Source organism: Notolabrus celidotus, chromosome 2 (genome assembly GCF_009762535.1).
Source record: "Notolabrus celidotus isolate fNotCel1 chromosome 2, fNotCel1.pri, whole genome shotgun sequence".
Lineage (NCBI taxonomy): Eukaryota > Metazoa > Chordata > Actinopteri > Labriformes > Labridae > Notolabrus > Notolabrus celidotus.
The window spans coordinates 10,954,076-10,979,748 of record NC_048273.1 but is presented as its reverse complement, the minus strand read 5'-3'; the positions used below and the strand labels follow the sequence as shown (position 1 = coordinate 10,979,748).

Here is a 25,673-nt window from a genome sequence, read left to right as displayed (position 1 = left end):
TTGAGAAAAAAAAATGAAAGGACTAAACCTTGAGGCACAACAAGCTAGGACAAGCCTGTACTGTCATTTTTACTCCCAATGACTGCCCACAGCATCTTGAAAATGCATTTTTTTTTTAGGTTAGAATCCAAAGAGTCCTGAACACACACGAGGTGCAATGCTCATAGTGGATTAAGGCGAGATAAGATTGATCCCCGTCAGTTAGGGGGGACTGGATCGTATCCTGTCTTGATGTTTGGTCTTTTGTGCACTTTCAACTTCTGTACCGTTGCTTCTCCCGTCAGTCCTTCACAGTGCTGTTTTGCTATGCTGAGGGAGCAGAGGTGCAGAAAGCAGAGTCCAGAAGGGACTTTGTTTGTTTTGTTGTCTTTTGCAGGTATGCTCTTTCCCTTGAAAATGTTAGAATCTTTGTTGTTTTTGTCCAGAGATGTTGCTGTGTTTGTACTTTGCCCACTAGGTGTCCCTGTTTCACCAGTGAATGTACTGTTCTTTATAGTTTCATAACAGAAATGTTGTAATTCAAATGTTTTCCAGCTAATGTGATAAGTTCTTAAAGTGTTTGCACAATGAGTTAAATTACATACTTTAATGTAATTTAAATGTATTTGTATGTATTAGCACAGTAGCTCCAGAAAGTGCTGTTTTTGCTATGCTGAGGGAGCAGAAGTGTAGAAAGCAGAGTCCAGAAGGCAATTTGTATGTTTTGTTGTTTTCTGCAGAGTGAATAAATGCTGGAAACCTGTCCATGTGTAAGCTCCTGCTACGCCCCAATCACATCCGTTACACACAAAGCGTCTTGAGATCAAGTTTGTGATTTGGCGCTGTGTGTAAAGATTGATTGATATTTCAGCCAAATGTATAAAATATGTTCAAAGTATCTGAACCATTTTTGGGTATTTTTCTTAACGGGAAGAAAACTACTAATCTCATTCAAGGTATTATCACTTCAACTCATTAGTCCTGTATTCTGTCTTATTAAACTGTTCTGCTCATACAGCCGAGTCACATTTGCACTGGTGGAGATTACAGTGAGACCTTGGCCACAGCTTCAAGATCAAGTTCATCACCACCTGTAATAAAACTTATTAAAGATCAGTCAAACAAAAAAGTTCCTCATCAGCTCTTGCAATTAACCACGCAATATGCTTCAGCCTCACCTCCATTGTTCTGGTAAACTTTGCTGAAGCGTCAGCCCTCCCTATCTTTTGGTTTTCCCAATATTCATTCACAGATCTACATGTTGCTCAATTTTGATACTTGAAATTAGATTCCTTAAATATAGCAGCCTTCTCCTTGCATAGCAGGTATATGGCATTTCAACACAACGCCCCAAAAACATTACTGCAATGTCTGTCTTTTATAAAATTTGTGTGCTCCATCCACTTTTCTTTTTGGTTTGGATTGAGACATCTTGGTTGTTAGCAACTTGGAAAAAAAAAAAAAGTCCCACAACCTGTTCTCAAAAAACTCTTTGAACCTCTTATAGTTTGCAAAAAAAATGACTTTCATTAAAAAAGCTGTTTTTATGGAATTATGTTCTGATAAATTGTATACAATATTTAATGGAAATTAAAATCAATAAAAAAAAGGAATATATCACAGGCCGGATTACATTATATATTCAACATCAGGGGCAGGCTTGAGGGAGTGGGAGCCAGCATTTTGAGACGACGCTCTAAACAGAAACCATACCATGTGATTTTTGCCAAACATTCCATTCAAAAATAATACCAAGAACAAATATCTGCAGATATATCTACAAAATAGGAGAAAACGACAATCAGCTTGATTTTGTAGTTAAGCCAACTTTTATTAAGTGAAAGATTAGTCCTTCTTGGCGGCAGCCTTCCTCATGGCAGCCAGGACATTGCTGAGCTCCTCTCTCTTTCTCTTGGCACGAATGTGAGTACCAATCTGTGAAAGAAACAAACTTCAACTTAGCCACTTCAAATGTATGGTAAAGTGAGACATTCTCTTTCAAGAACAACTCATAAAACATGGATCAAACACCAACATAACTATATATAAACACAATCTAGTATAGGTATAAAACTGTCTTAATCATTGCAAATGACAAAATAATGAGCTTACCCTCTTCTTGATAAACTTGAGGGCTCTCTTGTCCTTAGACACTTTCAGCAGCTCCATGGCTCTCCTCTCATATGGAGCAAAACCACACACCTCACGGATCATGTCCCGGACAAACTTGCTGTGTTTGGTCAGACGCTGAAGAAAAAAGAAAAAAGAAAGAAGGATTATACTTCATGAAAACAAAGTATTCTGTGGATGTTTTCCAATACATTTTCAAAGTGTGACAATTTAAAGCTCTTCAGTATTGCTGAGGTAACATCTTTGTACATGTAAACTGTGGCATTAGGTCCCCATATTGCAGCTTGTTAAAAAAAATCAAGTAATCCAAGGCTTAAGGGTAAAGATATTAAGACAAATTAGGATAAATATTTTATTTCTAGAAGGAAATTAAAAATATTACATAAAGCAAAATACTACAACAGAAAATGACTAGTGCATAAATGATCAGTGGGGTACTAAATGCCATTTACAAGCATTAGGATGCTCAATGCACAAGCCCCAAAAACCATTCCTCAGTCTACTAATCAATGACAACACTGGATGGTATGATCTCCAATGTATTCTCAACAGTAACAATAGGTCTAAGTTTTAGCTGCTTCCATCTCAAAAAATGATGCAGTAGTAGAAACTTTTTGATTTAACTTAAGTTATTTTAGGAAGAGAGGTAATAAGTGCCCATCACCTCCTCCTGACATACACAGCAAAAAATAACTGTCCAAGCAATGTATATAAACAGCAAGAGGATAACAATGTTGTCCTTCAGTTACTTCTCATTTCTCCTTCTGAGAATGAAATGCAAGTGTGAAAAAACTGCTCCAATGCCATCAAATGACATTACCCAGCCTGTCTGATGACTCAAAGTGCAGGATACTGCATCTTCATTTGGGTAGGCGTCTAAATGACACCGTAGCATATGCCATATGTCCACGTATCCCTGTTCCAACTGAGAAGCCTATGCATGTAGCCTGACATGCACCTCAAAAATGTAACTCTATTGAAACGACCCAGACTAAGCTCTGTGATTGGTCCACTGGGCAGCATCAGGTTTTCTGCGTTTACAATATTTCTGGAATCATTATCTGTACATTCCACTGCCAATTTAACTTAATACGCTCAACAAAGTCTGGACAGGACAGGAAAAACACAAGGTGAACTTAAACTTCTGTCCCAGAAAGACAGTCAAAAGATGATTCTCCCACTAGCAGGCAGAGGATTAACAAAACTACACATGTGAATCTACTGCCCACAAGTACAGCACCAATTGGGATTACAATTGATTCCCATAAATCGATAGTCATGAAATCTAGAGAGTTACATCACATAGTGAGAGGAGGACCCAGTATGGTATATGCATTATCAACAACCAATAAAACATACATGGAAATGTTAAGACACCTCAATAAAACACTCCTTGAAAACACTGCAAAATATCAGATTAACAGGTGTGTCTCACTCTCAGTGCAGCATGTTGACACTGGCTTGCTGTCTCACTGTGCATAATGACATGAATCATTAAAATATTTTTTCATTAAGGGTTAAATGGATTTGTTGCAAAGTGTGTTTGTGTTGATTGCTGGTAAATGTAAATTATAAGGTTTGTATGGCTATTTGTAGTGAATATCCAATAGTTGTTCTGTTGCCAGAATTCTGTGCACATTGAACTTTTCAGCATCCTGCTGGCAGAAAAATCATGATTCAGATTTCTGGAAACAGTATGGGTCTCTTCAAAACTGTAAGGAGGGCTTCAACAAACACTGCCTTCTTCATAGAAAACACGTCTCAAGATAAAGTGCAAATCACTATTTCTCAAAGCCCATGTTTATATGACTGTACTGCCTTTACTTACCTTAAAACAGATGGATTTGGTTTAATAAATCAGTAAATCATAGTTAACGGCAAACACCCACTTTTAAGAAACTAGGTAGGTTTTATATTTACACCATTGATCAGTCAACATTATCAATAAAGTTTCTGATTATAAAAACAAATCAGATACTTAATTGTCAAATATAATCTACACTAACCAATACTTAAAGTCACTCCACAGAAGGTACTTACCCCACGTCTGCGACTGTGTTTGGGAGCGGTTACATTTTTGGTGACTGGGTGGCCTTTGTTGAGGCCAACGGCCATAGGGTAGCGAATAGCCATGTCTGTGGAAGAACACAAAAATGTGAATCAAAGTGGAAAACACTTCTTTTTTTTTTTTTACCTAATAACTGTTAGACTACATAAGCTAAGACAGTCATACCTTAAAAAAAAACAAGCATCGCACATTATTGCTTGCTGCTATTCACAAATAAGCCTACTGCTTGTTGAGATTGAAATGTTTTGGGATTTTGTTTTTTGGTTCCAAGTTTGTTTCTGAATGAAACGTTTAAAAATTGCTTTGTTATAACATAATTACTTGCACAACTTTGCCTATATGGTGTAAGTAATGTAAAAGGGTAGGCAGGCAGGATAAGCCTTGGCTTCAGCCTACACCTTTTTGGTCAACATGTGATTGGCATGTGGATGTGTATGCATGTTAATATGTATGCATGAATGTTCTTGTGTATGTGAACATATGCATGTACATATTGATGTGTGTGTTCATGCTTATATATTTTTTCTTGGTTTATGAATCCCTCAGTGATTTGGGTTTTTTATACTTTTATTTGTGATTTATACATGGCTCCTATGTTGTGTAAGTAAGTGTTGGTTGTTGACGTAGACCAAAATAAACCTAATATCAATAAGACTTGAAAACACATGCATCATAACTTGTCAACAAACGCACGTATAGCAGCACTGTGTTAGGACTTAAGAGCCAAGAATACTCAAATGCATGGTTTTCTTTTTTCCTTTTAATAAATAAATCCATGCTTTACTCATTGAAGAAATAACATTTACACTATGTTCTTACTGAGGAAAATGCCATCTTATAGATTACAAAAACACAGGGAGTTTAACAGTCATTATGATTTACAATTACAATATTCACCTTTTGGTGTGTGTGTGTATAATTTTGTGTTGGCTAAAAAGCCATGGACATATACAGACAGTAAAGTACAGCCGATACGATTCAGGACGGTGACGTTCAGACCTTTATATATCTTTTACAGCTAATGAACATTTTGACTTTTAACTCTGCAGACTATGATGTGGTTCGGGTTGTCTTAAATAATAAATTAAATGGATTCAAGACTGTTATTTATTTACTGTATTGCATTACACTCAAAGAGCAAAGGGATGCTAGGAAGTATGCTTCAGTGAAATAGATGTTTCGTTAAATTTGGTTTACCAAAGTGTTACAATATTGAACACGTATGTTTATTTAAGTCAACGCTTTGCTGAGCTTCAATCTTTTTCCACATTAAAGGACGGATGGCTGAGATTATTCGTGGGTTTTAGTGGATAGTTGTCAACATTCAATTCTTACCTGCTATCAGCGATGGCGGTCAGACCGGAAGGAATGTTTGACGAGTGACGTCAAATCATGAAGGGTTTAACCCGGAAGTCACTTACTATGCGATGGTTGAGTAGTGCTCCTACAGGGCAGGAAGAGTTACTGTTCTTATCCTTGTTTATTTATTGATTGATTTTCAACTTTACTATACATGTACATAACAAACAATGGGCACTTTCAGAAGGAGCATCATACATAAACAATCATTAAAGATACAGAAACAATACAGCTTCAGTTGGTAATTTAAGGTAAATGAGAGAATTATACATACATAGAAAATAAATAACAAAATAAGTTGAGTAAGGAAAGGGAATAATTTTACAATTCAGGGAGGAATTATTTTAGGGAATCGTGTATTTTAAGTGATCTTGGTCCTTTCATCATTTTCAATGATTTTAGGTATATTTGGAATTCATTTAGAAAAACAACAAATTTGGGGGTAGATTTCATAGTTCTGTTTTTATGATTAAAGGATTTTGAGAGGCACAGGATTATGTTAGAGCAGACTTCCTCACTTTTATTTTTTAATATCAAACCGAAAGTCATGTCATTTACTGAAAAGGAAATTGTAATGGATTGAATTTTTACTTTGAACCATTCATGGATATCAGTCCAGAAGGTTTTCATAGTTTGGCATGAGAAGGAAACATGGTCCGTCGACTCCACTTCATTTTCACTAAGGGGGCATAAATTGTCTTCAAATTTGTCTTCAAATCACAGAGTAATTCTTTAGAAGGATAAATATTGTTCATCATATTAAAGTGTGTGTCTTTTGCTTTGGGTGGAATAGGGAATGTGAGACACATTGTTCTTAATTTTTCAGTTTTTTTTTTGTTAAATTTGTGTAAAATATCAGTCCTGTTCTGTCTACCTGGGAATAGAATTTCATTACTAGAGGCTACTGCAGTCAAACGGCGATGCTATATTCTTTGTGTCCAATCCCCCATCATGCATTGCGGGACCGGAAGCTCTCCATGCTTTTGGCGCGGTGGTGACGGTGGAGTCCGCCATCTTGAAATCACTGTTTAAGTCAAGCTTCAGGGAGACTTCGCGGGTAGGCTTCTCATTTAAAAACAGTGCATCTCCAGTGGACTCTTTTGTGTCTCATTTACACAGAGACTGTACTCGATTGTTTTTTCCATTCGCTCACTGAGCGGGGACGCAAACTAAGCCTAGTAACAAGAACCGTTATGGCGACTTCTACCCCAAGCCGTGAAGCTGGCCGGCCGGCGGCCTCTACACCTCTATCCCCCACCAGGATCTCCCGACTACAGGAGAAACAGGATCTGCAGCACCTGAACGATAGACTGGCCGTTTATATCGACCGGGTGCGATCCTTGGAGCTGGAGAATGACCGGCTGATGGTCAAAGTGTCTGAGAAGGAGGAGGTGACTACTAGAGAGGTAAGACCAAAAACATTTAGTCCACATGTAGCCTCAGAGCCTCAGATCACTCGAGTCTAAAGGATAGTCTCTCAATCATCCTGAAATTACTCCGGCAGCTTGTTCAGAGTCAGACATCAAATATTACAAAGCAATCGATAAACAACTACTACTTCTTTTTAGAAGTGTGTATAAAATACAAACTTATGCATTGCTCTATTATGGTTTTTACAACCAAAATTCACGATTTTAGTTGATCAGCATGGATAAAAGTTACGTTACGTTAAAAAGTTAAGTAACTTTGTTTACGTAAATATTAATATTTCTTACCTAACTTTATTCTGATAAAGGGATCAAGCGTAACGGGACCGGGTTTGGGCGGGGGCCATGCGCGCCAGTTTGAAAACATTATCAAGTGGTTACAGAAGAAGCTCTTATTATTTAGTTTAACCCTCCTGTCGTGTTCATCCTCCTGCCCTTACTTTATTGTTTCCGGTCAAAATTGACCGGTCTGTTTTAACTGCTCTTAAATTAACACCACACCATATGTATTCAACGCCCCTTTAGTGAGTAGTGTTTAACATGAATAACTGCAATGAAAATACAAATAGGCACTGGAAATGTATTCCAAACTGAACATGTAAGGAAAAAAAGAAATGCAAAACCAGAGACCAAACTCCTGTACATGAAGGTGTGGGTGTGGGTGTGGTTTTGTGGGATGTTTGCTCATCTGATGGAGGAGTATAATTTGAATACTCATTAATTTCCTATGGCGGTCGCTTTTGACCTGGAAAGCCACAGTTGTATAACAAGGTTGATTAAAACACTCAAAAACCAATGAAAGTTATTGTTATTATATTTTTTATTGTAGTTCTTATTCCTATTCTTATGCCTTGTACAAAGAGAGCACAGTTTACTAAAGTCAAATTCCTTGTGTGTTCAAGCATACTTGGCGAATAAAGCTGATTCTGATTCTGATTCTGATTCTATATGTCCAAGTGCACAGTGTGAAGGATATCATGAGGCCTTGAGGCAATCAAATGTAAAAACACAATATTTATTCCGAGTTTTAAAGTTTTAAACCAGTCAGATTTGACCCGAACACGACAGGAAGGTTAAGGAAGTTAATGCAGGTGACTGTGTCTCTGAAACATAATAACACCTCTTGGACCACTAAATGAATTAAAGCTGAATTAAATCAAAACAATTTTAAATGTTGTTCTTTCCTCAAGTGTCCAAACTTATGCTTTAATGGTAGTAACACTTTCAAATATTGGCATATATAATCTTACAAAATACTTTACTGGTTAAAAAAACACACAGAGACACTTTTCCCCAGTTGTCTTTCTGAGAGCACTTGGCTTGTGTGATGTGTACTTCAGCAGACTTTATTTATTTATAACCTTTATTTAACCAGGAAATGCTCGTTGAGATTAAAAATCTCCTTTTCAAGAGAGTCCTGGCCGAGATAGGCAGCAGCACAGTTACAGAGCTAGCAGACGCATACAACAGCTACACAACAAATACCTCCAGAAAAGCAGCACGAGTGACATTTAAAGAAAACCTCTGCACACAGATGCATCAGCCTCCAAGTCATTTACGGGCCGCTTAAAAGCATTCAAAGTTATCAGACCACAACGTTTCAGATCCTTTTGTAAGGCGTTCAAGGTCGAGGGAGCAGCAAACCTGAAGGCCTTTTTCCAAGTTCAGTCCTGACCCTTGGAACACATAGTAATAAAAGATCCTGAGATCGAAGATTATGACTTCCTGAGTTCATTTGTGCAATGTAGGTGAGGAGGTAAGAATGAAGTAGACCTAAGATGCACTTATAGATTAGAAGATGCCAATGTTTCTGCCCGCGTGATAACAAGGAAGACCAACCTACTCTTGAGTACAGCACGCTGCGATGAGTCATAGTTTTGAGATTGGTGATAAACCTCAAAGCTCCATGGCACACGGTATCACGTGTGTGCAAGCTTTGAGCAGAGGCGCGCATATATAAGACATCACCGTAGTCCAGTGCAGACAGAAAAGTAGCAGCAACAAGTTTTTTCTTGACTTCAAAAGAAAGGCAGGATCTGATTCTAAAATAAAAACCCCAGTTTTAATTTCAACCTTTTAGTGAGCTGCTGAATGTGAGGGGTAAAAGTCAAAGAATCATCAATTTAAATGCCAAAGGTATCTGTAGTGCGATACAAGTTCAATCTGCATCCCCTCACGGGTGCATATTGACGGCAGGTTTGCAGGCTTTGATATTTTATTGGAGAAGAGCATGTTTTTTTGTCTTGTCAGCATTTAAAACAAGTTTTAAATCCTAACTTTGAATGGACTGATGCACGCCCTGTGAAAAACACAATAATAATAATACATTTTATTTCAAGACGCCTTTCAGAGCACTCAAGGTCACCGTACAGGACAGAGTTAATGAAAAGAACAATATAAAAGGAGTCTGATAACATCAACAAGACACGATGTGATGTAAAAAATCACTAAATGAAAAGGATAAGATAGAATGCAGTGAAGAGGTGTAATCAGATTGAATAAGCCAGTTTGGAAAGGTGTGTGATTTGAAAATGGAAAGAGAGTGGATGTTACAGATGTCTGGTTGGAGGGAGTTCCAGAGACGAGGGGCAGACCGGATGAAGGCTCGGGACCCCCTGGTGTTTAAGCGGGTGGGTGGTGTAGTGAGGTGAATGGACAAAGAAGACCTAAGAGTGTGGCTGGGTGTATTGATGTGCAGAAGTTCAGAGAGTTGTGAAGGAGCGAGGTTATGGGTGGACTTAAAGGTGATGAACAGGATCTTGAAATTGATGCAAGTTTTGAGCGGTAACCAGTGAAGCTGCTGAAGGACGGGAGTGATGTGATTGATGGACGGGGTTCTGGTGATGATACGAGCAGCAGAGGTCTGGACCAGTTGGAGTTTATGGATGGATTTGAGAGGGAAACCAAAGAGGAGGGAATTGCAATAATCAATGCATGATGTAACCAGGGTGTGAACGAGAACGGGAGTACTGTTGGGTGTGAGGGACGGGCGGGGGTGAATGATGTTTTGTAGATGGAAATATTCAGACCGAGTGACATCATTGATGTGAGATTGAAATGGTAGTATGCTCTCGAGGATGACACCCAGACTCTTAACCTGTGGGGAGGGAGAAACTGAGGAGTTAACAATTGCAAGTGAGAAACAGTCAGACTTTGATACGGTGGATTTGGTGTCAATGAGGAGGGTTGTTTAAGTCACGCTATCATCCATCTTCACACCTTGCAGGCGTGCAGATATTCCTGTTAGCTGATTGAAAAGTTTCTTCTTTTGTTTTTAATGCACTTAGCAAACAGCATTCAGAGACACCGTCTGGTGGGAGGATTGTATTGCAGCCAGGAACTGGTAAAAATGATATGTTGTGTTTTTAATGAGAGATAATATTTGCGTCAGTTCTTTTTTTTTTTAGATAAAAACTCAAGTATTTATTTATGTTTTATGATTTAATATATACTGAACATTAAGATATATTGAAGTGCTATTTCCTCCTAATATTGGCATCTTGATATGGTCGAGTGTAGAGCTGGGCGATATTGAAAAAGATGTTATCACGCTAAAAAATTTCATATCAGTCGATATCAATAATTATCACGATAAATATCCAATCATTATTTCATTTGAATTTAAAGGCACATTTTTGCCCCCGAGTGAAAGTTGAAGAAACTAAATGGTTTGTTAGATTGTGTCTAAAATAAGTTCTCTGAGAGGCTTCTTCAATCCCCCATTTTTGACAGTGCTAATATGAAGCAAGTATTTTGTGTAAGATGAGATTTTTGTGAAGTTTGGTTTGTAGATGAATACTTTTCTCAGGTTGTGTTTTCTTCAGTTTCGCTGTCGCTCATTTCAGCTGTGTTTGCATCCTGCTATAAAGTCTTTAAGCTCGCCGACCTCTTAAGGATGATTTATCCTTCTACGTCTCCCCTACGCAGCAGGGGCTGACTAAGATATGAGCATCACATACTTGTGTGTCGATGTATCCGTGTCGCGCAGCAATTCTCCTCCGAGACACTTCAGGGCAGTGTGGTCTCTCTGATAGCCGGTCGCCTGCTTCCGGCCCCGCTACGATCTCTGTTTTCTTTTCCACAGAGATTCAGAGCGTGTTATGTTAATCTACAGCTGATACATGTTGCTGTTTATCATACAGACATGATTACATGAAGAATAGAGAGGAGGAGATGAAATACACGGCCGATGTGCGGCATCCCAGAAGTGCTTTAAATGCGGGAAATACAATGCCACCGAGCGGACCAATCACAGGGCTTGCGGTCCGTGTTGATTCTACAGGTAGTTACATTTTGGAGGAGGTGCACATCAGCTACGTTCGTAGGCCTCTATGTAGGTACGGGAGTTACACAGCCCCCCGGTGTAGGCTACGCCGTCGATTCAACGCAGAAGTATAAATCAGCCTTTAGACTGCGACATGTTTGTTTGTTCAACGCCTTCTTGTTCTTCTTCTGTCTAAGGGTGGCAACTAGCGTTAAAGGCACAATAGCTCCCCCTACCTTTCCAGTGGTTGGCGGGTGTCATTATCAGTTTAAATTTTATATAGAATTTTTATTGAATATATTTATATTAATGTTGAAAAAAAAATTAGATTGCGATAATTACTGTTATTGAGTTATTGCTCAACCCAGGCCAATTGTAAGCCCAAAAAAAAATCTGTCATGGAATGAAAAGGCTGGAATCACCTCAGATGTTTGAGTATGTATTTGGCACTTGCTCATAGAAAGCTGGAGAGGAAAATGAGGAACATGCACACCCACATATTACTCTGCCAGCAGCAAAATTTGCCAACTGTCACTGAAAGAAGTTGAGAAGTGGAAGTGATCTGGATTTATTTATAGATTCATACCAACATGATGTTACGTACAATGTTTTGTGTACAATGATGCAGATAAAAACTAACTGTGGATTATCTCCAGTAAAAGCTAACCTTCTTTTCCCACCATGAACTTTCTGCATGACTTTCTCTGAATTAGATTGTTGTTCCTCTAACCCAACCATTAAATGATGAATTTGTATTGTTCTCGTTCTCCAGGTGACGGGCCTCAAGTCTCTGTATGAGGCAGAGTTAGCTGATGCTCGGAGAGTTTTGGACGACACTGCAAAAGATAGAGCCAGGCTTCAGATAGAGCTTGGAAAAGCTCAGGCTGATCTAGAAGAAGCAACACGCAGGTAATGTGACACCATGCACCGTATTATCACATGTCATGTTTCTTGCAACAAATGACACTGTTGGCAACGTGGAAAAACTGGCCAAAACAGCATTGTGCTCATTCAATTATACTATATCTTTTATTAAGGTATTCATTGTCACTACTGCATTATGAGAAAACTAAAGTTTAAGTTGAAACGATGACAAATTCTACATTATATAGGCCTGTGTTGTGATGTCTGACAGTTTGCTTCACAGAAATGAGTCATGCAGAGAATTACATCGAGTGAATATTTTACATTTCTTATAATAGCACTAATGTATCAATCAATCAATCTTTATTTGTATAGCGCCAAAACACAACAAAGGTTATCTCAAGACGCTTCAACAAACATAGCAGGTCTAGACCGTACCCTATGTTAAATTATTTAAAAAGACCCAACATCAAGAGAGGATAAGATCCAGTCCCCTCTTACTGACAGGACTCGATCTCATCGTAATCCACCATGAGCATTGCCCCTTGCAGTATTTAGCAAGTTACAGCAACAAAGAAAATGTCTTTTTAAGAGGCAGAAACAGACTCATGTTAGACACACATCTGCCTCGACCGAGTTTGGGTTGGAAAGAGGAAGAGAGGAAAATAAGAGAGAGAGAGTTAGAAATGATAGTGATTGGTAACAAACTTCCCAGCATTAACCCCAGAAGAGAAACTGTCAGTTCTCCTGGGGGAAGGGTCAGCAGCTCCTCTGGCTGTTCAATATGTGTCTGCCTGTTATTACTATTAACCTATATTTAACCAGGTAAAAACCCATTGAGATCAGGATCTTTTTCACAGCCTGAGGGACGCACCATCCCATAATATCTGATTTTAGGTGAAGGTTTTATGAACATACCGCATCAAGTGAGGACATTGAGATATGCTGTATAGGTGACACCATCGTTCATTAATGCATATAAAACATGTAATGAATATAATATGTTATGAATACATATGGAATGTATGTGTATGAATTGTATGTGCTTTGGCAATAACATGTCTTTGTTCATGCCAATAAAGCCAAATTGAATTGAATTGAGATGATAGTGATGAGACAGATAGCAGTAGTAGATGTTGCCGCTGGAGTCCGGCACGTCCACAGCAGCAGGCCGTCTACGCCAGCGACTCGCTGTGTAGTATTGTAGTAGTGCAAGTCATATTTCACAAAAATACACATATGCTACTTGTATGCAAACCAATCACACCCATAAAAATAGAACAAAAAAAACCCCAAAAACATAAAAGTCATTATAAGTCTTCAGAAAAACAGCCAACACTAGACCTTCTAAACATCAGCAGTTGGACCTCAATATTTGTAGGCTGTTAAACAACGGCGTGTTGTTGTTGGTTGCGTTTCAGCTCATCTTCACTGTGACGACCTCTTTCAGCTCCATGCTCCCTTACAATATTGTGAGGCACGTTAAGTGCTAGCAGTCAGGGTTCAATTAGCTGTCTGAACAGTTTGGTGTATATTTTTGCTGGACCTTTTTTCACACACGTGCACTCTGTACACCACAAGCACCTCCTTAGGATTGTCAATGTGACTGTGTATCTCTGTTCTATCATGTTTTTGTGTGTGGTGAAATGTTTCTGTTTTTGTTTCTACATTCTAGTGCCAAGAAGAAGGATAGTGATCTTGCGGCAGCCTTGTCCAGGGCCAGTGGTTTGGAAGGCCAGCTGAACAAAAGTGAAGCAGCTCTTTCCTCTGCTTCAGCTCAGAATTCTTCTCTGTCTTCTGAGCTGGCTGATGTCAAGAGCTTGCTGGCTAAGGTGCGTATACCCCGGCACTAAATTTAGACCCTGGGTCCACCGGTCGAAACACACGTAGTTCCGGGGTTAAGTCCCTTGTTCCGGGGTAAAGTTCCTCTGGTCAAAAAACGCCTTATGGCAAGCATAGTAAGCGCACAAGTATGTAGTAGTACTCATGACTGCGTAAGCCACTACAGCATTGCCACGGCATAGTCAACACAGAGGTGTAAACCAGAACTCACTGTGAGTTTGCAGCAACAGCCTGACTTACAAACTAATCTACAAGAGCCCTTACTCTTGGAGAACTGCATAACTGACCAGATGCTCAACACCCTGTATAAGCATTTCTGTTATTAAGAGGGAAATTTCTTAGCTTATATTTCCATTACATCCACCAAAGTCCACTATAAGACGTTTCTTTGCAGCTGTGTATCTCTTTCTAGTATCATCTGGGTTTTTTTGCTATTAAGAGCATTGCAGTCCTGCTAGCCACTGATTTGGTAGTGTACCAGTGTTGTATGTTATTCATTTCAGATTTTTCTTCCACACCTGTTAATGATGGCTTTGCTTAAAATGACACTTGCATGTGCTAATATATCTCACTGTGTAACCTGTTCTACAGGCAGAGGACAGCCATGCTGTTGCCAAACGCCAGCTGGAGGCAGAGACTCTGATGCGTGTCGACTTGGAAAACCGCTGCCAGTCACTGAGTGAAGACCTGGAGTTCAGGAAGAGCATGTTTGAAGAGGTATGGTGTTTCTATAAAGGCAGTGGCGGTTCTAGACCAATTTTACTGGGGGGGCCAGGCTGGGGCCAAGGGTGTTGTCAGAGGTACACATTCAACCCTGACAAAAGAGACTGAGAAGGGCGAGGACCGGCTGAGGACAAACTGGCAAATCATCAGTGCATCCCTATATACTAGACATATATATTACTGTATACTATATCAAAATGCAGACTGACAGCAGCTGTTTGGCTGTTTACACTCAACATGAGTCCTTTAGCGCTCTAAGGGACTGGAACCAAGTGCCAAACACATGTGTTCCGCCTGTAACACCGGCGGGATACCAAAGCTTTTTTTTATTATATTATATTTGTTTGGAGTGGAGGGGAGGGGCACAGTGGGGTCCAGGTTCATTTTTACAGGGGCACTGGCCCCCGTTGGCCCCTCCCCAGAACTGCCACGGTATAAAGGCTGATTAACAAGAGAGTGTAGTTGTGTAGTAAAATTGTAGTTTAGATAAACATCTCCCATCCAGAATTTACCAACAAAATTACACATTCACAAGAGATCTCCTCTAATGATGCAGTCCAAGATTATTTTTTAAATTACATATGAACTGGAACTTTTGTTTAAGTTTAATATCAACTTTCCCCTCATTTATGAATGAACAATTTGATGTTTGATCAAACTTATTACACTATGAATAAATAGTGACTGTTGAAGAATAACAGGAAAGGACTGATGACATGCAGAAAAATGATAATAACCAGTCTAAGAACACAGTTTGTGCTGTACCATGTCTGCTACCCTGGGGCCCAGTGGTATTAAGAATTCACGGTTGCACCACTTTCTTTTTTCTTGTTCTGTGCAGGAAGTGCGTGAGTCACGGAGGCGACAGGAGCAGAGGATAGTCGAGGTGGACTCCGGTGTCAGACAGGACTATGACTTCAAACTGGCACAAGCTTTACAGGTATTTTTCAGTTTTCATTTCTTCAGTTTTTATGTCCAAAAATATATCAAACTGAACAGAAATGAAAGAGAATACACTGTCAATCATTAAATGCCAGTACACCTTAGATTATAATTTCCCATGCACATAAAAAAAGTGATTTTTGGTTGTTTATCTCTAATTCTTGTAAATGCAGTGTGTTGATATATTCTTTTACGCATAACATGCTTGACAGTCTATTTTGTTACCACCTTACAAACTGAAAGCTCTGTATAATTACCCCACATGAGACTTGATTGAGCGTTAGCTTAACTCATTTTTTTGATTTCACCAGGACCTAAGGAAGCAACATGATGAGCAAGTATCTATATATAAGGATGAACTGGAGCATACCTTCCAGGCTAAGGTGAGACAAATGTTTATATCAGAATGTTAGACTGTTTGCATTTTTAAGATTACAAATTAACCAATGTGCCCAAGTGTTTTCTTTGTTATTAGAGATTTGCTGTGTATAAGCTGAGCTGATGCACATGGTTCAACTGCAAACAGTGGAAGATGCATGAGGGCTGTTTCTTAAACAAACTGTCTCCCTTTAGTTGGATAATGCAAAGGTGTCCTCCGAGATAAACGACAAGGCAATGAGCACAGCCAGGGAGGAGATGCAGGAGTCCCGCATGAGAATAGAAAGTCTTGGATATCAGCTGAATGCACTGCAAAAGCAGGTATGGTGTGATGAAACTTTTACATACAATACTTAAGAGGTCTTCAACTTCTACAGTTCAAGCTTTGTGAACTATCTTGCTGATCAGCCCTACCAATTGCCTGATGTGCTGGGGGTGTTGTGGGTGTGTGTGTGTGTTTGTATTTAAAGCTGGCCACCTCAGAGGATCGTATCAGAGAGCTAGAGGAAATTCTTTCAGCAGAGCGGGAAAAGCATCGCCGCACCATTGAAGGAAAAGAACAAGAAATGAGTGAATTGAGAGAGAGGATGAACGCTCAGCTCAGTGAATATCAGGAACTACTGGACGTGAAGCTCGCCCTGGACATGGAGATAAACGCATACAGGAAACTGCTGGAGGGAGAGGAGCACAGGTAACACACATTCTCGCAAGCCTGGTATTAAAGAAAACCATTATCATTGATCATTATTCATAACTACATTTAAATGAATGACTAAATAAAAAACAAGCTGAATCTTTAATAAAGTCATAAATACATTTACCCATTAAATGAATCTTACATTAAAGCTACTGTGAGGAGTTTTTAGCTGATTATGAAAAAGATTGAAATTATAACTGATGCCTCTCTAGGACTTAAAAAAGCAAACCAGACCATCAATGTGAAGATGGACTCATTTTGTCATGTTTATTTTCTGTATTTATTTATTTTCAACTACAAGGATCATGCATATTAATTAACATTCCTGTAAATATGCCAGAGTTAGTCAAAAGGCTAGGTTCCATTCATAGTCTCTTGCCAGATGTTAAAAACAGGCTTCCTATGAAAAACAGAATTAAACAAAAAAGGAGAGAAGAAAACAAAAAAATTAAAATCAAACAAATTAGAGTGCAATCAACATCTTATGATTAAAATGATTAAAAACTACATAAAGAGATAACATGATGGTCTTAAAGTGTCCACAGAAATAAAATACATGGAGCATGCAAAACAAGCAGAAAGCAGCAATAAGGAAATGTTAAGAAGCATGCGAGACATTCATAAAAACAGAAAACAAAAACAAAGCATTCAAGGCAAAGAAAAGGTAGCATTAGGCTAATATTAATAAAGACACCCATGCAGTAATATACAGAAGCATAAGCATGCATCAGCACATTAAGCAGCATTAAACAGGTCTTAAGTCTTAATAAAAACATTCAGAAACAACAGGATAACATTTAACATTGCTGGACACATTTGCATCAGACAGTGAATATCAATCATTAAACTAGTGGCTCACAATTCACATGAAGCAACAGAACTCACTGAGTAAGCAGCAACAGAAGCACACAATGAATAGAAACTCCAGCAACTGTATGTTGAAAAACAAAGGAGAAGTTATTTGTATAATCTAAAAATTCTGCTGAGGGTGAAGTGTCAGCTGATGAAATGTACTGCATGCTATCGTAACAGCTGTTTCCATATTTAAGCATTTCAGTAAAGCAGGGTGAGATTTTGTGTTAGACTGCACTACTCACACTTCTACGTAGCTAAGTCGACAAGAGATTAAATGTACCACTTCCACCACAGGCAGGCACCAAAATCAACACAAACGGAAAGTTCCGTACAGAAGCATTAAAAGTCAGGATATTTTAGAAGCTAGACTGTGTCTTGGATTTTATTTAAAAGCATCAGTGGATGAGAACTTTTATGTTTTCATTTGTTTTCAGCTTAGGCATGCTGTAACCGTAAACACGCCTCCAGCTTAATACACAGCTAGGTTGCAAAGGTTTGAGGTTTCATTATTGGTCACTAAGGGTCGTTGGGTGTTACTGAGGCGACAATGTAAAACATACTACAAGTTTTGGGAGCCATCAGTGCAAAGACATACAGAGACAAACAGCAAGAGGTAATCAAATCAGTTAGTTTCAACAAAGGACTGTAGTGATCATGTGTGAGGGAGAACAATACATGCAGCAACATAAACCATGAAGTGATGTAGATCATAACAGAATCGTAGTGGTAAAAAGCAGATACTGTGCTACAAAGCTGGTCATGTATTCTTTCCAATACTTTGGATACAATTTGTTAAATTGCTATAATTGTTTTCTTAATTTCTTATTTAGATAGCAGTTCAAATGGTTTCTCTGCAAAATACTCTGATATAACTGTCATGAAGCTGTGGATAAACACTGACTGATGTGCTTCTTTCAGACTGAAGCTGTCCCCAACCCCCTCAGCTCGAGTCACTGTTACAAGGATGACAGGGTCTTCCTCCTCTCGCTCTTCCAAGAGGAAGAGAGTGGACGTGGATGCTCAGGATGTGTCAGAAGGGGAAATGGGAGAGGGGCAGCTGCTGGTATCAGAGGAGGCCACAGCAAGTGGGGCAGTTACCATATCACCAACTGACATGGATGGAAATGCAGTCACACTAATCAATGATACTGAGCAGGTATGTAAAACAGAAACAAGACAAAAAATGTAACAGCTTGTCATTTGTAGTCTAATCTTTGCAGATGGAAAAGCAGTAGGTGAGAAAAATTAATATAAGGGTTTTAAAAAGATAGGATTATTCTGATAATGCTAATCATGGATGTGAACTCTAGATTTAATGTCCTTGTATGTGTTTGTGTGGACATTTTGAAGATTCTGCGCCTGAATGTTGTGCTTTTTTGTATTTTGCAGGACCAGCCTTTGGGAAACTGGAGGCTAAAGAGACAGGTCGACGACAGTGACGAGATCGTCTACAAGTTCTCCCCGAAGTATGTCCTCAAGGCTGGACAGACAGTCACGGTGAGGAACACAAAGAATGAGACCCTGGTGTGACGCCTGTGATTAGCACGTGGTTTTAGTTATCAAAAGTGGAAAGGTGTAAATGTACCCAGGATGCATTGAGATCCTATTACTCAAGCCAATACAGAGGTGGTCTAGGATGCATGTTTCCACATTTGTTTGGCGGTGAGTGAGTTCATGTGTGGGCAGAACGGAGAGCAGAAAGGCACGCTCCAGCTGTTGCTTCTACCTAGGCCAGGCCTTGCTTCCACTCGACCCTCTCTATCCAATTTATACTCACTATTTATTTACACATGTTTCGTCAATCTGTATAACTGTGATATAAAGAAGGACAAGGCAGCTGTCATGGATCATGACAGGGAGCAGGCAGCAGCAGCAGCAGCATCTCTGACAGTCAAGAGGCATCAAAGGTGGACTATGTTAAGTGGCCAAAGAAATACTAATTGCTAGGATAAGGGTGGATTTTAAATTAATTGCCCTGTCGAGGATGACACAAAAAGGCAGGCAGTTATAAAACAAAAGAATAATAGTCCGGAGCAGTGGTGAACTTGGGGAAGGGGGGTTGGGGGGACTACCACACATGGTTACAGAAATATTCACCAGAATGCAGCAAATTAAGTATTGGATGCTCAAAATGTTCCGGGGGAAGGACCCCTGCAGATAAAGGAATAAAGGAAGGGATGAAGGAAACTAATCAACACACTTAATATCCTTCTCTGTGTGTATACAGGTATGGTCTGCTGATGCTGGCGTGGCCCACAGTCCTCCATCTGACTTGTTGTGGAAGAGCCAGGCTTCCTGGGGCACAGGAAACGACATGGTCACCGCTTTAGTTAATGCTGATGGCGAGGTAAATACAACCATGCGTGAATAATTATGACTGTCTTTTGATTTCATTGTTAAATGTTCAACTTTGAGGGCACTTGAGCTTCACACTGTAAGATGCTTCTGTAATAAGACATGTGTGCTGACTTACTTACCTACAGGAGGTGGCCAGCAGGAGTGTAACCAAAACTCAGGTGGAGGTAGAGAACGGCGAGGAAGAAGAGGAAGTGGCACAAAGAGTTAGTAAACACTTTTTATTTCTTGCCTCATTTGCCTTTGAGAAGCATGCAGAAACTGAGTATATTCTTTATGTATGTGTGTCACATTTTTTTGTTCTTCTTGTATACTGCCAAGCCCTTTAAATAACTTCTTGTTCATGCTCTGTACTTCTGGCTGTATTTATGCTTTCAGTCGTCATCCTGAATGGATTCATTCAATTGTTCTTCATTAGAAAGTTTACCATTTGAAATTAATAGAGATTATTTATCCCGTTTGGGCTTTTATTATTCAGCTTGAATTCGTTATTTTGTTTGTAATTTTTTCAATCAGTGTCTATCAGTAGTTGCCAGTGTCAACTAGTCAACATTTGTCCAAAGCTAAGTAAGGGATAATGTATGTGAGACAGGACCAAGGCACAAAGTGGATGGGTCTTGTCTCACCCTGTCTGGATTCTATTTCCCGCTTATTACCCAGCTACTAACTTAAAATACAAACACATTGACAAAAACCATTGATTAAAAGATTATTCTATTTAAAATGATTTATGTATGCAAATAAATAAATAAAATTGTCCCAGTGATTCCACGGCAGTTAGCGCTGCATTGCGCGGCAATTGGTTGGCAATACTCATGGTTAAGTTTTTTTGTAGCAACCAGTAACTTAAAGTTTCTCTCACCGGCTCAGCTCGTTCCTAATATTGCTGGACAGGATCCAATATGAAAATGTCCGTAGTAGGAATGTACATTTTAAGTATTCTCCGTGATCGATTTTTGGAAATGTTAACGATCAATTATCGATTATCAATTAAAAAAAACATCCTTATTCTTATTTGAAAAACAATGCCGTATATGTTTTTTCCCCCTAGATTATATTTTCTACAGCAACACAATGCAGATAACTGACGGTATTGAATATGGGTAACATGTTTAACACTGATTATCAACAATCAGGCTCATAAAAATATTCTCCGTGGTCATAGTCTTATAAAGTGAAGGCTCATAATACGAACAGAAAAGTACCTCAGACTCAGTATCCAGTTTTCTTTCTACTCGTCCTTATTGAGAAAAATAAACGTGTATTCAATCAGGTGTCAGCCGGGAGCGCAACCGGGTCATAATCAGTCCAACAGCAGAAAAGCCCAGACGGCTCTGATGTTGCTGCTCTGCAAACACAGCTTACTAGCAATTCCCACCAGTCTCTTGGCTTTGTATCCAAAGATTAAAATGTCCTGTTTAAAGTTGTCAACCTTCGTGTCCGTGTCGTTGTTGGCAGCCGTTGCACATTGATCCTCTTTAAAAAAGCGCACTCCAGCTGAGCCTTTCCGCTGTGCGCAACACCTTTAACAGCTGATTCACATCGAAACATGCTTTAAACTTAAAACACCTCCCTGATAGCTGAGTGTAATATGAGACCACATGATGTTTGTTCCATGTGATGGAAAATTGAAACAAAAAATGCATGTTTCGAGTAATGTCTTAACAATCAATTAATCGATAATCGATTGTGTACATCCGTAGTCCATAGGACATTTTTCAGCTTTGAACAATTTTCAATGTTACTATAGAATCTAAATAATTGTGCACTAATAAATGTAGTTTTTATTAACATTCAACACAGCCTCCCAACCTTTTTTTAAATTTGGTTTGCATGAATTAAAAAACTGCATCATATCCAGAATATCCCTCCATTACATCATGAGTTGATCATTATCGAAGCGATCAATAAACTAATAATCTCGTCTTCTTTTCCAACAGGGCAAGGTGTCATCCAGAGAATGTGCCATCATGTAAAACCTTCCAACTGATGAACAGTTTGACTTCTCCATTATATTCTTTTACTCTTGAGCTACTCAGATATGATCATGTCCATTGCCTCATCATATGATGTTTTATCCTTCAAGACAATACAAGACTTTTTAGACTCTTTATAACTGCCTCCTAAATAATGGAATCTGTTTAATGAGTTATTTATCTTAACATCTCCACATCTTTCCAATCATCTGTGAATAAACAAAGATGATGGATCCAAATATTCAGTCAAACTGGGGTATTGTAGGTGAATAGACAGTACTAGTACATGTCAATGATTTATTCTAAGGCTGTCATTTTTTGCTCCTTTAGAAACCCTATGATTTCATCCCTCGGCCATAGTAGAACACAAGTGTAATGTATTGCACAGAAATCAACTAAAACAGCATATTATTTGAGTCAAAGGACATTAGCTATGTTCATAACGCATGTTATTTTTAACAGTTGTTGAATAATGAAGGACAGCTCTTGATTAGTTTTGAGTGTTTTTGTTTTCTTTCTCTAAAAAGACCAAGGTCTTAAGACACATCCAATCAATAACATCTAATTGTCTGTTATCTAGATAGATTAAGTCTAACTGCACATGTATCTCTGATTTGTATTTTTTTTTATATAATCCTTTCAAAGATCTGCAAATGCTTTTCAAATAACAGGCTGATAGAAGTTACCGGTTCTTTTGCGTTGATTTGTGTTTGGAAAACTGACTCCTCTGATCCAAGGAACAAATCCACTATTCATTTTCAGCGAACTAGCAAGTATTGGACTTTATAGCTCAGGCCACTAAAAATAATCTCCAAACCTTTGGGCTCACTAGGGCAATAGATGATCTTTTGTTAGACTTCTTCAAACGTTCCTCAGAGAGGAATTCCCAATGCTGTCCTTCCTTCTTTGACTCCTTTGAAGATGGCAAAGTATAGTATGATAGTTTATCATGTTTAAGTTTTCCTTTCTTGATTCGCATGGGGCCTTTTGTGATGTTATCATCAAGGTCTTTGTGCAAGCTGAAATCTTCAGCTAAGTATTACCTGTACTCTTCTTGAGAAACACTCCAGGTTTATTTTGACTGACAACCTCTGATGTCTGATATCACTGATTTGGTAAAGGTGAAAATCGGACAGTTTTGCTGCCTTTTATTTGGACTGTAGAGCAAAGGGAATGCTCTTAGTCATGTGAAAACAAAGCTGTGTACTCTGAATCTTTCAGAAATGTTTTAAAATTCTGAATAATGGAGCACCCATTACTACTATTGAATTAGAGGAAGAAGTTGTAAGCCAGAGGCAGTGGCCAGTTAATAATCAATACTTTTCAAAAATGTGATGCAGAAAGACCCCAAGGCATATCAAACCTGATGTCTACTCACTGCATTTCAAGTATAACCACTTCACTCTTATAGTGAAGAAGAGTTGAGACCTAAAGTCTTACTTTAAATTTACTTTATGGGTAGAAGTTGGACTTTGAGTTTCTGGCCAGATCAGAGGCAGGAATCTCGTACAAAAAAATAATGAAATAAACAACCACACTGCAGAGAGGAGGTTTTGCTTTCATTGATTAGAAATGACCCGGTGAAAGCTGTCTTACACTCCTCTGTATGAACCAAATTATGGCAAGTTTGTGAATGTATCGAAATATTTCTTCATAGATGTGATTTCTGATGTTAAACTTCTGAACAGTGACAAAGCTTTTCCCATTGGTTTATAATAATAAGGACTGGCCCACATGGACCATTTGTGCTTGTTTCCCAGTGCAAAGCAGCATTTCTGCTCCAAAAACAAACAACTGGTTGAATTGGCTGACGTGTGGGTTTGATGTTTTAATCCTTGCCAGGGTTGCTAGAATTTTGTCATCAAGAAAAGCCATTTGACTGGCTGTCCATCTGAAAAACAAAATTAGGTAACTGTGAACAGCGACAGCAACACTCGATAGTTGTATAATTAATTTTCTGATGGATGACATTTCCTGGAAGTCTTTATCACATTTTTATACAAGTGTTGTGCTCAGCTTGGTAGGCCAAACTACCTTTTCTTGTGTGTTTTTATGCTGTGCTTTCAACTGCTAGTTATTTTTCTATAGCATTTTGTCTATGTAATCAATTTGTCTAAATGAGAAACTACATTTATTATTTTTTATTTAGGTTTTATGGTTGATAAAAGTCGGGTTTAGTCAACCTTAACAGAAGGCTTAAACTATTTGGGGATTACATTTATTTTCAGGTCTGATAAAGAAAAAAAAAATATTCCAGTAGTTTGCTACTGAGAGTTCAAAATCTTCACTTTGTGAATGCATGATCTGAAATCTTTGTCTTCTGAGTTTCATTTTGGGATGAAAAATCCCCGATACCCATTATAGATAAGTGACCAACATTAGGTGATGTATTGCGGTGTTAAACTATCTGACTTGTCTGATCTGACTCCTCTTTGAAATATGTGGAACAGAAAAATTACCATGGTAATACAGCTGCTCCAGGATTTGGTCAACCTTTAATTCAACCACTTCAACTAATAAAATATCCTTGAACAATTTTAAGAGCCTTTTTAAAAGAAAAAAGGCTTCCTGCAAAATTCAACAAGGCTTTCTTGGACCTAAATGTGGATGTTAACTGCCTTTTGTTTCATATTAGTATGCAATAATATCAGGTTTTTTTGTTTTTAACTTTCCCTTTGGAGATTGTTAAATAACTTGACTATGAAAAGCCCTGTTACAATGTAAGTGTGACTGTTACAGTTCAGTGGAGAACTTCAAATCTCCAGTTTCAACCAATGGTGTAGGAGATTGGTGGTCAGTTTTAATTCTTTTTACTGTTGAGCTACTTTTTGTACACACAATAAATGTTTTACATATACACACTGGATACTACTTTGTGGTTATTAATTACTATGAAAGCGGTACACAATCAGATGCTTTGTTTGATTAACACATCAAAGTCTGTCCTCTGAATGTTGAGCAGACCCCATAACAGACTCCAGCTGATATGCACGTCATGGACTCCAGTGGCAACAGCTGCTACTACTACTACTACTATTTGTCTCATTATCAACTCTCTTTTATTCTCCTCTATCCCTCTTTCCAACCCCAACTCGGTTGAGGCAGATGTGTGTGTAACAGAAGTCTGGTTCTGCTCGAGGTTTCTGCCTGTTAAGGACGTTTTTCCTTGCCGTACAAAAAAATAGCAAACAAAAGAAAAAAACTGTTCATCTGTAGTATCAATGGTGTAATATGTAGAGTGTGAAAATAATGTCAAGAAGGTGGGAGAGGAGAGGTCCTCTCACATGCAGAGCCAGCCAGAGTAAGAGTGACTGAAGGTTTGGAGCAGGCAGGTAGGATCAATCAACCTGATTAGCCAGACTACAAGCCAGTGAGAAAAGATGGAGACACAGAAAACAACAAGACAAGCCCCAGGGCTGTCACAATTATTAAACTGAAGGTTAAATAAGCCTTCAAAAGATAATATTTTGAGATCTGTATGAGCTTTTGAGAGATACATGATTCGTTAAAAGTATTTTCAAAATAGAATAGAATGTACTTTATTAATGCCTAAAGGGAAATTCAGGTGCCTGGCAGATAAAATTATTTTAAAAATCACATAAAACGAGTAATTCAGGTGTCTGTCAGCTCATCTCCCATTGCCTAGAGAGTTATGAAGCCTAATGGCTGCAGGGATGAATGATGTTCTGTATCTCAGTCCTGCAGCACAGAGAGATGAGCCATCCACTGCCGCTCTTTCTCTGGTCCACAAAGAAGTTGTGAAGTGGATGATCTGTGTAATTTAGAATGGCCTCTAGCTTCTTCTGTGTGCATC

At 38.7% G+C, this 25,673-nt stretch overlaps 2 protein-coding genes across 2 annotated transcripts; one reads left to right on the top strand and one right to left on the bottom strand.

The window, feature by feature from the left end:
- Positions 1-1,785: 1,785 nt before the first annotated feature.
- rpl36 (ribosomal protein L36) lies at positions 1,786-5,621 on the bottom strand. The gene is made up of 4 exons (XM_034703757.1): positions 5,513-5,621; positions 4,150-4,244; positions 2,092-2,226; positions 1,786-1,914 (listed from the first exon to the last, which is right to left on the bottom strand). The coding sequence occupies exons 2-4, from the start codon at positions 4,240-4,242 to the stop codon at positions 1,825-1,827; spliced, it is 318 nt and encodes a 105-aa protein (XP_034559648.1). The 5' UTR covers positions 4,243-4,244; positions 5,513-5,621; the 3' UTR covers positions 1,786-1,824.
- Positions 5,622-6,500: 879 nt separating this feature from the next.
- Positions 6,501-24,722, top strand: lmnb2 (lamin B2). The gene is made up of 13 exons (XM_034703748.1): positions 6,501-6,942; positions 12,000-12,136; positions 13,767-13,923; positions 14,525-14,650; positions 15,498-15,596; positions 15,910-15,981; positions 16,172-16,297; positions 16,447-16,667; positions 18,447-18,684; positions 18,918-19,025; positions 19,756-19,875; positions 20,012-20,089; positions 21,824-24,722. The coding sequence occupies exons 1-13, from the start codon at positions 6,730-6,732 to the stop codon at positions 21,857-21,859; spliced, it is 1,731 nt and encodes a 576-aa protein (XP_034559639.1). The 5' UTR covers positions 6,501-6,729; the 3' UTR covers positions 21,860-24,722.
- Positions 24,723-25,673: the final 951 nt, after the last annotated feature.

Excerpts from the sequence above, each read along its gene's own strand:
- lmnb2 (XM_034703748.1), top strand. The coding sequence starts at position 6,730 with ATGGCGACTTCTACCCCAAGCCGTGAAGCTGGCCGGCCGGCGGCCTCT. Across the intron at positions 12,137-13,766 it reads CTAGAAGAAGCAACACGCAG|TGCCAAGAAGAAGGATAGTG; the intron begins GTAATGTGACAC and ends TCTACATTCTAG. Across the intron at positions 18,685-18,917 it reads TAATCAATGATACTGAGCAG|GACCAGCCTTTGGGAAACTG; the intron begins GTATGTAAAACA and ends TGTATTTTGCAG.
- rpl36 (XM_034703757.1), bottom strand. The coding sequence starts at position 4,242 with ATGGCTATTCGCTACCCTATGGCCGTTGGCCTCAACAAAGGCCACCCA. Across the intron at positions 2,227-4,149 it reads AACACAGTCGCAGACGTGGG|CGTCTGACCAAACACAGCAA; the intron begins GTAAGTACCTTC and ends TTTTTTCTTCAG. Across the intron at positions 1,915-2,091 it reads TCAAGTTTATCAAGAAGAGG|ATTGGTACTCACATTCGTGC; the intron begins GTAAGCTCATTA and ends TTTCTTTCACAG.